The 13,160-nt window shown below is 35.3% G+C and overlaps 1 protein-coding gene across 3 annotated transcripts in view; it reads left to right on the forward strand.

Annotated features, from left to right (window-relative positions):
- The window catches only part of LOC123673903 (anion exchange protein 2), a 171,495-nt gene that overhangs the window by 30,713 nt on the left and 127,622 nt on the right, over nt 1–13,160 (forward strand). For all 3 annotated transcript variants that reach the window (XM_045608660.1, XM_045608665.1, XM_045608661.1), the window contains exon 2: nt 6,519–6,891. In XM_045608660.1, coding sequence (XP_045464616.1) covers nt 6,820–6,891 — 72 coding nt within the window. In that variant the 5' untranslated portion in view covers nt 6,519–6,819. The remainder of the gene's footprint in view (nt 1–6,518; nt 6,892–13,160) is intronic.

Consider the following 13,160-nt stretch of genomic DNA (forward strand, 5'->3'; position numbering starts at 1 on the left):
GGTTCTATTGAATCAATTGGCCTCGAGTGGGCGCGATAAAACAATGCTGCATTATTCTGTTGGTATGAGTTTATTATGCGATCAAATTCATCTCGGGCGAATTTGCGACGAAAAATATAATGTATCATTCGAATATTCGAATCATTTATGATTATTTTGCAACAATAGAACCCACCCATTTTTTATAAGGCTACCTTGAAATCTTATTTGAACTAGTTCTTTATTGTGAATCGTAAATAATTATTACAACGAATAGATTGTTTCGATACCGGTTTGTACGCCTGAAACTAACTTATTCGCTTTTGAAAATTAGGAGAAATGGTAGAATACTTCCATATTTACATTTTTGATCAAGGGAAACAGTGAAACGAAATGAACAACTGCAAATATTATCAGTGTCAAATTTCAACAGCGTGCTATCAGTTTATCGAAATGTATTTTTGGAATTTTAAAAGAATGGTTTCGAGTGATTAGGTTCGACTCATGCCTAATTTCGCAGAATCATATCCGTCAGATTTTAGTGAAACTTTCACACGGAAAAATGTGAAATATCAATTTTTTATGATTTTATAACTCTCTGTATTTCCATGTTGATCACGTCAGAAGTATAAAAAATTCCAGCAAAATATAAAAAAAAACTTATACATCAACGATAATATATCTGACCAAGTTGGAATTGGTTGTTGTTAAGATGTCTGAAAACCTGGAAAATGCACTGGTTAGATTTTGTTTAGCCAATTTTGAGAATAATAGTTAAGTTTCTTTAAGTCAACTGTAGGTAGCGCTATCAACAAATTAAAAGATTCTTGTTATTTCAAATATGTATTTGAATTTATTTTAGTTAACGTTTTGTGAGTATTTCACTGTAGATGTACCAAATGGAGATGACTTTTCACCCTTTTCTTCTTGAAATTCCTAGAAAATACAAATATTCGTAAGATGATCATTTCTTCCACTTTTCTTCGAACATGATGCACTTCAAATCATACAAAATATAATATAGAAACAACTAGTTCATTAAAATTCACTTACCTTTGTTTTCTTGGATTAGGGTCTTACAAAAAAAACTTGAAAGCCTTTAGTGCTATCGTAGTTTTCCTGTCATCAGTTGATTTTATATTTTCTTTCGGTACAGTGACATTCTGCACATTTTTCTTATAACGAGAAGTTAATGAAATACAAATGTTTATTAATCACAGGAAACTGATCCTTGGAGTTCATCTGTTGATTTGATACTTGATACATATATCAAAAGTCAAATCAAAAACAACAGAAAAAAAATGACATATATGAAATTGTGGCGCCGCCACGAAATAAAACTATTATTCTCAATTTGGTCGAATGTCATTGCATTTAAAAATTGACGAGGGCATACACAATGTTCTTAAACATCTTAGTTGTTGTCTATGTTTTGACAGTTGAGAATGTCAAACTGTGTTGACATTTCTGTTCTGTAAGGTTTGGCAAATCATCATGAATCGTTTAGAACCAGAAAAACGCTTCTAAATTGTGGAAATTTACTTCGAAAAAAATAAATCCGTTCGCGAAGTTTATAGAGCACTTAGTTCATTTTACGGTCAATATAATCAGTAAAGTGTGCAATCAATTCGTGCAGTTATTGATCGTTTTCGCACTAATTTTGATACTCTCGATTCAAATCCATCAATAAAACTAATAAATGTGCGTACCGAAGAGAATATTGCTTCTGTAGCGCGAAATGTTGCAGAGGACACCGAAATATCGATACGTCGCCATTCTCAACTTGTTGGCCTTTGTCCTTCGACTACGGTGCCATTTGTACGTAAGGATATTGGCTTACATGTATATTAAATAGATTGTTTGATGATTGATTACATCGTTCAATTGTTTGTGAGATTGCGAGGTCCTCATTCCATGTGGAGTTCAAAAATTTTATTTTCTTTCACTTCATAACAAGTGTGTTGTTGGATTTGTTGTATGTAACATGTTTGACTTTCTTATAATTCTAGTGGTACTGATGATGACTATTTGAGCCGAAAGCGTTATACCAGCTAATAAAGAGAAGAAAATTATACTCGAGTTTTAATATAATTCATTTAATACCCAACTTGATATAAAATATAGCTCTTGCGAAAATTGGAGCCAAATGACCATCGTTTCTGTCTCTTTTTAGCTGATTTTGCTAATTTGAAACTGGCCGAAGATAAGCATTTTTACCGAAGAATTGTTTTCAGTGATGAAGCGCATTTCTGGTTAAGTATCTTCGTCAATAAACAAAATAGTCGTATTGTATGGTGTGAAGACAGTCCTCAACGCAGCAACGAATCCCCATGATTAAAAAATTAATCAGCTGAACATAGACAACATTTGTTTCCAACTTGGCGTAACTTTCCTTACAGCGCGCTAAAGAGGGAACACCACCACGTGGTTGCTCAGTTCGAAAAGAAATTAGACATATTTCTTCTTACAATTCACCGATGGGGTTATGAGATTCTCACATAATTTCACCAAACAATAATCTACATGAAAGAAAAAAGATATATTTAATTTGCGAATGAAAAATCACGAAAAATTTGGGTAACTGTTCGTAGTTCGCAAATCGATGATGTGTACAAAGCACTGATATATTTTTAAAATATTAGTGAGAAAAAACTACCAAAAATCATTACAAAAGAGGTAAAATTAATTTTTTTTTGTTTTTGCGTTCACATTCTTCCATTTAGATTATTGTGCCATTATTTGTAAGGCAACTGTTTCATTTTTGTCATCATGTTATTACGATCAACTAATTTTTTTCATGTGCATGTGTGCTTATAAAGCAAATACAAATCATTGATATAACTTATGACCTACCTCTCTAAATATTGGTTGTCATCATGAACTTGAAAGCTTGAACCAATATAAACAATTCCTTCTTTATCTACCATAACTGACACATTATAAACAGTGATCAAATTTCCATAACAGATAAAATACAACATTAGTCTAAAATAGCCGCTAAGTGGGCGGTTGAAAATAATATACAAGCATGCTTCTTGAATAACTGATTTGATACTGCCGTTTTACGATATACAAACATAGGTTCATACCACTATTTAATCAAATCATATAGTTGTAAAATGGCAAGTCCGTTTATGGTTAAATAAATAAATAAATACCGGGTGTAACATGGTACACCCCCCTTATCTCCGTTAGCTTTGAAGGTAATAGATTGAAATTTGGGATATCTCATATACATAACAAGCGACACTTTTTGATCTACAAATCATTTTTTTTCATTTCCTGTTTCGCCGGAAGTGATACCAACTTTCGATTTATGAATGGAACACTCTGTATATTATTAAATTTTTGAAATCTGCATAATTTTCTGAATCCATTGATAGCACATAAGTGACATATCAAACGTCAAAATTTTTTATAATTTAATTTTTAGTTTTCCATTTGAGTGTGCCATGATGGTTCCGATTTATTCCAATTGACCCGTCTAATACTAGAAAAATCGACGTCCCGTCAAAAATACTAAATTGCGTTTTGAGCATATAAAGTTCATCGTAATCGTTTTTGGGTTAAAACTCAATTTTTTCAAATGGAACCATATTGGTACCGTGGAATATTATATTAGGTAGTGTTATGATAGTAAAAGATTGATTTCTTCTTATTGCTTGTACCTCATTTCTTATTGTTTCAGACACTTTGCACTGACAATTTCGAAAACTTTTAATCAAGGTTGAAATTTCCATTTTCAGTTATTAAATATTGCTAAACGAAGTCCTTAAATTTTACCCAACACCAGCAAATATAGTTGGTTTTCAAAAACTAAATCGTGTTAGTATGTATACGATTAAGGGAAAATTTATTTATTTCTATTAGTATAGAAATGAATAAATTTTCCCCAATCGTTGAGAGATTTCATCAGTTCAGATTTTAGTTCAAGTTCCGATCGAAGAATCAGTTCACCAATTGAAGCAATGAAACTGACGAATACACATATTTGTTGCAAGTAGAATGGATCATGTCCAAAAACTTAATCGTGAATAAATGAATAAATTTTCCCCAATCGTTGAGAGGTATCATTAGCTCAGATTTCAATTCAAGTTCCGATCGAAGAATCAATTTATATGGGTACCAATTGAAGCAATGAAACTGAGTAAACATATTTGTTGAACGTACGATGCAATATCGAGTGGAGTAATTTAAAAATCAGTTGAATATCAATATAAGTAGGGGAGTTCTTTCGAGAAGAACTGAATGGTATTAGAGTTTCTAGTGACATTTTGTTTTGTAATATGTGCGGATATTGTACGATGTAGGAGGTCTTCTATTTCAAACTAACAGTGAGATTAACTATCCCGTGGGTCGAATCACAAATTTAGAAACTAACTATTTCAAATATAAATCGTGATACAGAATATCTCCTGCTTCATGGTAAGATACTAAATGTAATTAACTAACTTTATTAATTAACACTAAAAATATGATTGTTCTACAGCAATTTTAGTATGAAATTGATATTCTTCTATTCCCGAAAATACGTTTCAATGACAATTACAGCTCACATGACTTTACAAGAAATGAAAGCTTATCAGAACAGAACATGTGGGTACATATTAAAAATTATTACTGATTCTCTAGAATGTTATCAATGAGTTTAGAGAATAATTTATGATATCATAAAATAATGTGATGAAGTTGAAAAGGAATCTCGTTTAGAAAATGTCACCATATAAATGTAAAACTAAAAGTATAGTTTTTCTCCCATTTACTAATGAATTCCTTTTTATATATTTGAGACCCTTAATTCAGATTTTCTCAAAATTTCCAACTACGGGTTCTTGAATGGTCTTTGAAGCCTCTCTTATTCCGCTCTGGGATCTTTTCAATCTCATATGAAATCGTATTCTTGAACTTAAAATCACCTTGTCCAATTTATCATAGGACGTTTTGTCGATTTCATCAAAAACTGCCCTGAATCTTTTACAGTCATTTTATCAAGCCCTAAAGTAAAAAGACGACGCAGTTCTTGAAGACGCATTTAAGTGCCTATTTGTATTTTCATAACAAGCCTATTCGATTCAAATGAATTGGTGCTTGGCAATTTTTGATTATATGTACTACCAAGAATGGTATTTTTGTGTCAAAAGATATGTCTTGTTTTACTAACCGATTTTGCGCCCCTTCTAAAGGGTGTATTTTTCAGAGCTATAGAACTTTAAATTGGAGTAAAACAACGATGGATTATTCGATTGACATGAATTTTATTTATCCGCAAGATAATCTTATAGCATTACATTTTAAATATGATTTCTGGCATATGACCGCCTCGGCTGGCTCGGATGTAGTCCAATCTGGAAGTCCAATTTTCGATGACTTTTTCCAACATTTGTGGCCGTATATCGGCAATAACACGGCGAATGTTGTCTTCCAAATGGTCAAGGGTTTGTGGCTTATCCGCATAGACCAATGACTTTACATAGCCCCATAGAAAGTAGTCTAGCGGTGTTAAATCACAAGATCTTGGAGGCCAATTCACAGGTCCAAAACGTGAAATTAGGCGCTCACCAAACGTGTCTTTCAATAAATCGATTGTGGCACGAGCTGTGTGGCGTGTTGCGCCGTCTTGTTGGAACCACAGCTCCTGGACATCATGGTTGTTCAATTCAGGAATGAAAAAGTTAGTAATCATGGCTCTATGCCGATCACCATTGACTGTAACGTCCTGGCCATCATCGTTTTTGAAGAAGTACGGACCAATGATTCCACCAGCCCATAAAGCACACCAAACAGTCAGTTTTTTTAATGTAACGGTGTTTCGACATACACTTGAGGATTAGCTTCACTCCAAATGCGGCAGTTTTGTTTGTTGACGTAGCCATTCAACCAGAATGGCTTAGCGCTTCATCGCTAAAGAAAATTCGCTTATGAAAATCGGGAACAACGGCAATCTCATTTTGGGCCCATTCGACGAATCTACGCCTTACTTGATGATCGTTTGGCTTCAATTCTTGCACGGGTTGGATTTTGTAAGCACGCAAACCAAGATCCTTCCGCAAAATCTTCCATAAAGTGGATGGACACAGATCCAATTCCTGTGCTCGATGGCGGATAGACTTATTCGGGTCTTCCTCAATGCTACGCTCTACAGCAGCAATAGCTTCTTCTATACGCACCGTACGGCGTCTCTGGGGATGCGAGTTATCAATAAGAGTAAACGTGGTGCGAAAACGTTCCATGTTTAATCGAATTAACTGCTCTGATGGACGATTTTGTCGACGTAGTGCGCGATACGTATTCCGCACAGAAACATTATTTTCGAAATGAAATTGCACTATTTGCAAGCGTTGTTCAGGCGTGAGTCTATTCATGATGAATTGCTAAACCAAACTGAGAATAAATCACTTGACAGCTGTTAAATCGGTCGCCATCTTGAACAGTAATGCCAACTTAAAATTATATACCTCGAAAAAACAACCTATACATTAGTAGGGATAATCAAATTCGATTCGCAAAACCCAAAAATTCATTTGATGTTTTTTTTTCAGATAAATTGTAAGACCAGTACAAACTCAAGACGGCGGGGCCTACTGTCAGGGCCCGTTGCGCTCTCAGGAAGGTCCGCAGGGTCTTCCAGGCGTCCGATCTAGGATACCCCATGTTGTTGCAGGTCATCTTCACCATCACTCGTCTTGGTCGTTCACCTAGAAAAAAATACGCATCAGTTGCAACATAATTTGTTGGATCGTTGACTGTTTTGTGTTGAATTTTTGTTTTGTGTTTTTTTGTGACTGAAATAGTTCGGAAGTTTGATTTTCTTGCTCTTTGTGGCTACTGATAGACAGAACAATGAATAACGCTCAAAAGAATAATCTTAGGAAACTTTCGTTCTTGGGTTTTTCCCATCACGATAAGACTGGGGTAAGTAACACTTCAAAATAGACTATTCTGGTTTTATTTTATTATTCAATATATCCAGGGCGTTTTCAGAGGTAAGTCTTTCCTTAACACGTGGCAGAACATATCGGAATAATCCATTTCATCAAAATTTGCCTCTTTAAAATATATAAAATGACGAAGATGAAAAAATGATTGGTAAAATAGACTCTGATACAAACCCAGATCGATTTCTATTTTTATCACGACAAAGAAAATTTTCATATCTATAGAACGGGAATTATTAAAAATTGGAATCTTTTTGCCCGGCCTAATAATGAGTGATTATAAGTAGACTATCAATAAAGGGTTGTCCATTTTTGGTTCCGAAAGTAGACGTGCATAAAACGCACTGTCATTAATAATATCGATCCAATTTTCATTTCAATATAATGCTTGAATATTAACATGTTCTGGCACATTCCGGCCATTATCTCATCAATAACTTGACGAATGTTAGTTTTCAGATCGTCAATAGTCTGAAAATTATCGGCATAAACATATCTTCCGCATAACCACACAAAAAAAAACAAAGATCATAAATCACAAGATCTTGGTGGCCAATTCACATACGAGGAAATACGAGTCATGGATTTTTTTGCAATAAAGCCAAAACTGGTGTTGTGTGGCTTGTTGCATCATCTGCTGAAATCACATCTCTTTCATTCTTGCATATCATCGATTCAAGGCAAAAATCATTCTTTAGAAGTACGGGACAATTACTCTACCAGATTAAATTGCACACCATACAGTGACTTCTTGTGGATATATTGCTCTTTCAGTAATTACATGAGGATTTTCACTGTCCCATATGTGACGATTTTTCTAGTTTATTTAGCTATACAGGGTGTTTCCTGAACATGCGGCAAAAATTCAGGGGGTTGTTCCTTGGACTATTTTAAGCATGTTTTGTCCTTGGATGATTTTTGAAAAACCTCTTTGTTTCGAAGATACAGGGCGAACAACATTTTTCATATTTTTAAAATTAATAATAGTTTAAATAAAAATGCGTACCGCACTGTGTTTACTAAGTAGGTACAATTTATTTTTAAATTTGTTTAACAACATTCCAATTACTAAACCCCTTAGATTATTTCCTATGGGGCCATCTAAAATCATTAGTTTATACCACTCCAGTAGAAAATGTGGAAGACTTGCGAAATCGGATCATTGCTGGGTGTAACTTAATAAGAAATGACCCTGGTGTTTTTGAAAGGGTTCGGCAGTCAATGAGGAGAAGATTGGATGCTTGTATGCTGGCTAGAGGTGGTCATTTTCAACAGTTTTTGTAGGTTGAGTTGAATTTTCATGTAATTTTTCATAATAAAATGTTATTATCTGAAATTTTGTTTCCCCTATATCTTCGAAACAAATAGGTTTTTCAAAAATCATCAAAGGACAAAATATTCTTAGAATAGTCCAAGGAACAACCCTCTGAATTTTTGCCGCATGTTTAGGAAACACCCTGTATATGCTCCAAGAGATTGAAGCACCTCGTCTATCCGATCTATAGGTCAAATATGATTTGTTCGATAATTTGTTGCCATTTTGAAGATAATATCATAAAACCTCTCTCATAGAAGCCCTCGTCCCTATTGGCAAAAAATTGTGATAGTCGATTTTCACAAGCCTCTGTTGAAGCGAATTGCTTGCCAACAGGAACAGGACAGGAACAGATGGTAATCACTTGGTGCCTGGACCTGACTATAAGGTGGATGCATAAGAAACTTCCAACCAAGATCCAGGAGCTTCTGGCTAGTCAATATCGATGTGTGTGGACTTGCGTTGTTTTGATGGAACAAAATTCCTCTCCTATTGGCCAAAGTTGACCGCTTCTGGGCAATTGGCAATTGCTCCCTTCAGACGGTTCAATTCGAGGTTCAATTGTTGACAATACAGTTCCAAGTTAACAGTTGTGCTATAGAGGAGCAACTCATAATAGATAATTCTCTGTCAATCCCACCAAACATACAGCAATACCTTCCTGGCGGTCAATTCTACCTTGGACCACGACCGTTTTTGATTGACGTTGTCATAAGTGAACCACTTGTCATCACCAGTCACCAACCACTTCAAAAATAGATCGATTTTATTGCGATTCATCAGTGATTCGCAGATAGAAATTCGGACCATGAGGTTTTTTGCCTTAACTTGTTCCTTTACATCGAGCTTCATTTTGAGACCAACCTTATGCAAATGGTTCCAAACGGTTTTTTGTGCAATATTCAGCTCTTGGACAATCGAAACAGTGCTTACATGACGGTCGGACTCGACAATGTGGTGATTCTTAGTCATCGAAATTCCTTTTTCAGCTGCCTGGCTTGCATTTTCGCCTTTATCCAAGAAGAACTGTTGAATAAAGCATATTTTCTATTTGATTCGACCTGCGCTCAAACTAAACTGAGTTAACTCATCACAAAACTGTCAGAAAAGTTTTTGTAGTACGAATTCTCATCTTCAAACGCCATCCAGTGGAACCCGATCGGACCAATACGATGCGAGATAAGTAACTAAAGACATCTATTGGAAAAATAATGGATTTTTTCTTATTACGCCTGATGAAACAAAAAAAGATGAGAAAGAAGAAGAAATCACAACTACGATTTAAATCGTATAGGTAGCTCCATTTCAAGAATTTTTCACTTTCATTGTAATTTCCTTCGTTAGCTGTGCCTAAAAGATATTGTTCTCATCGAGTTGCCAAAAATAATACATTCACACACATACTTCCGGACCGGACAAATAATACAGACTGACCTAGTTAGTGCAGAATGAACAGGAAATGAAGTGGTCAGTTTTCAGGTGTTCGGCTTAGTTGATGTACAAGTTCATTGGGTCAACGTATCAAGTTCATTGAGTCAACGTACAAGTTAATTTAGGTAACGAATTTGAATTTTTGATCGGTTTAGTTGATGTAATAGTTCAAAGGTCAACGTATCAACTTTATCCAGTTAACGAATATGAATTGATTATTTAACGAACAATTTTCATCTTAGGGATGAAAGATTGTGAATCGAAGGGCGGAGTTATCATTAAAGCAGTCAATAGACGCCGATTCATTGTGACAATAACACTATACGTCACATGAATTCATACTTGAATGAATTTGTTCATTGCTACAATACATTGTCTCGATGTACGAAAAGTAGAATCATATTACGAACGATGTTTTTTTTCTGGTTGATCAGGACATCGAAAAAAAAAACGAAAAATTTGGAAATTAATAATAGTGTCAATTTACCCTACGATACGTAATTTTTCAAAGGTTCTGGAACTTTAAAAATCGATGGATAATAATTGCAGAATATGCGCGTTGCCACATTAGAAAAGAACCGAAAGACTTTTGGGGTGGAAAAATGAAGATTTTGGAAAATCGCCCGAACCCAAAAATTTTGTTTATGTGAGAAATCCTGTTTTTTACATAAAAATGTCAACTCCCAACCCCATAAATTTGAATATGGAAGATGAGTCTTACCATATGTTGCTAAGAGGGATTACCAGCATGTGGTTTTCCGAGTACCTATTAGTCAAACTTTGGTACCTATTCATTTCCCTTTGGTGCTCCTGCAATGCCCAAACTTTGTACGGTGTACGAAGTTGTACATTCACATTATCTTCTTCTTCTTTTCGAAGCAAATGAGTAGAGCGCAGCACTGTACGACACTCGATCATATTTTCCACAAAATTATAGTTTTACCTCTTTTGCTATGATTTTTGGTGTTTTTTTTTCAAGAATATTTTAAAAATATATCAGTGCTTTGTTCTTTGTACATATCATCAATTCTTTTGCGGAAAACGAGAATTTAAAAGATTTTTTTATTGGCGAATTAAAAATATTCACTTCCTACAATGTAGATTATTGTTTGAGAAAATTATGGGAAAACTCCATAACTAAAGCAGCCACCAGCCACGTGGTTAAAAGGCCCTGTCCTTTATTCTCAAGAATTGATTATTTGTTTAGATGGTTTTTAGTTTATCTGGATCATAAAATGATTACCAGCTTCAAGGGACAAGGCAGGTGAGGAAAATAAGATGAGAATAAAGAAATAAGTACCCTGAATAGTCGAATCGACAAATACTCAAATTGAGCCCCGAAAACTCCTTCCGATGGATTCCATCCATTCAACGTAACAGTTGCACAGTCTCATTTTCCAATAAGTAAGATCCAATCACAGCACCAGCCCAAAAACCGCATCAAGCAGTGACACGTTGAGGATGGAGAGGCTTTTCAATAATCATTCCTCAAATGTGACTATTCTGTTTGATGATGTAGCCTCCAAGATGAAAATAAGCCTTATCACTGAAGAGGAAAATCTGGATTATTTTGATGCATTTCAAGGACCCAATCAGCGAATCTACGGCATCGCTGGTGATCGATCGGCTTGAGTTCTCTTGTTAACTGAACTTTAAAAGACTTACACCCGTTTTCCGAAAGACTGATCAAATCTTTGTTCAACTAATACAACATTCAACTTAGCAGCGAAGTGTAAAATTGACTAATCTATGCTATCTGGAGCTTTCAACTTCAACTTTTAACTTGAGAACAAAAATTAAAATGCGTTTCAGAAACCCAAAATGATGCTTGACGTACAATTTACGTATTCGACCTCTGTGTTAACTGGCAGAATGTTCTAATTAATAGAGTTAACCTTACCTTTTCTAGGCTGAGCCCATACTCAGACCCTTCAATCAGGGGCATAACTGGCTTTAGGGCAGTCTGTTTGAGAAAGAAGAAGAATTAACCTTACTTTCAGCAACCCAAATGACGCTCGACCATAGAATTGTCAGCTGTTAAGTTGAATTTTACGTTGATTGACCTTTCAGAAACCGGCCGTTAAGTCTTTATGCAAAATACAGTGTAATGTGGTTTGTGGAACGCCTTATTTCCGAGATGGACGATAAATCGACAAACTTGGGTTTTCGTCAACTCAACGGGCAGTATTCTTAGTTCTTCTTGAGCGACGCTCACGGTTTCGATTCTTCACATCATTAACTTGTTCCAACAGTTAAATATTTTCCATCAGTTTCTTTATTGCCTGCCGAGAAGTGGTTCACAACGAACCAAAAGTTCTTTAGTATTGCAAACTGTGCAAAATTTTCCCCATATTCGTAGAGAAATTTAACAATTTCTATGCGTGGTTGAAGTGAGCATCTTTCCATGTTTAGTAATTACTTGTCAAATGTCAAAAATGACAGTTGCCAATATAGCGGGATAGTCAAAATGAAACGTTTCTTTGGAAAACCCTTTAAATAATAAACTATAGCATGAAATCCACAGTCAGAATTTTCAAACCGTAGTGCGCCCGCCTCGAATGAAAATTTGTGAGTGCCCCGATGACATAATGCACTCTCAATTCTCCGAATTATCCGGAAATAAACTCAGGCTGTGGGATTGCCTCGGCAGCAACCAATCCAAGTGGAGCAGCTGTGTACCGGAAACAGGTTGAGAGGACTGTTTGGCAATGACCTTGAACGGGAGGATGACGAAACGGAGGGATCCTGCGCTTTCTCGTCTCATCGATCGAGCGCGCATTTAGCGGAACAAGGATGTTGTTCTAGAGTAGGAGGTAGCCGGTTGGAATCCTTGGGATTCGCAGCATCTGGCGAACCATTGTTTTGGTCCATAATTCGGGATAAGTTACAAGTCTCAACTTGATCAACGAATTTTATGATCCAATGAAACACTTGAATTCATTTTCGATATGTGGATGTTTTCCGACATTTTTTTTGTCATTTCAATTCAATTTTATACATATATGAATATATCAAATATAAATGAACAACAATACTGCCACGTTCTGCCTTAATTACAGATGAATTTACATTCTCTTGAATGAAATTAAAATACTCACTTTTGCAAAAACGAAAAAAGAACCAAACAACTCGACGAAAAAATCAAACAAAAAAAAACTTTATATCGAGAAAACTTTTTTAGATCATCAAAGTAATCTACTATTTACGCTTTGAGTCGGCTTTTATGCAGTTTACTCCCCACCCACTCTTATAAAACTAGAAGTAGATTTTGGGCCATAATATGACTGACATAAGGAGAACATCTCTGGAATTACAAGTATAAAAAACATAAAGAAGACACATAAAAGGGAAGAGTACCTACTAGTCCAGTCAACTTAGTAGTTGAACTCGAAATTTGAGATACCCAGCTAGAATACACATCCTGACAGTTTATTACATACTATATATTACAGTCTCAAAACCTAATTATGGTGGGGTGCCCGCTATCTAAGGTCAATGGT

Source organism: Harmonia axyridis, chromosome 2, assembly GCF_914767665.1.
Source record: "Harmonia axyridis chromosome 2, icHarAxyr1.1, whole genome shotgun sequence".
In the NCBI taxonomy this organism is placed as follows: Eukaryota; Metazoa; Arthropoda; class Insecta; order Coleoptera; family Coccinellidae; genus Harmonia; species Harmonia axyridis.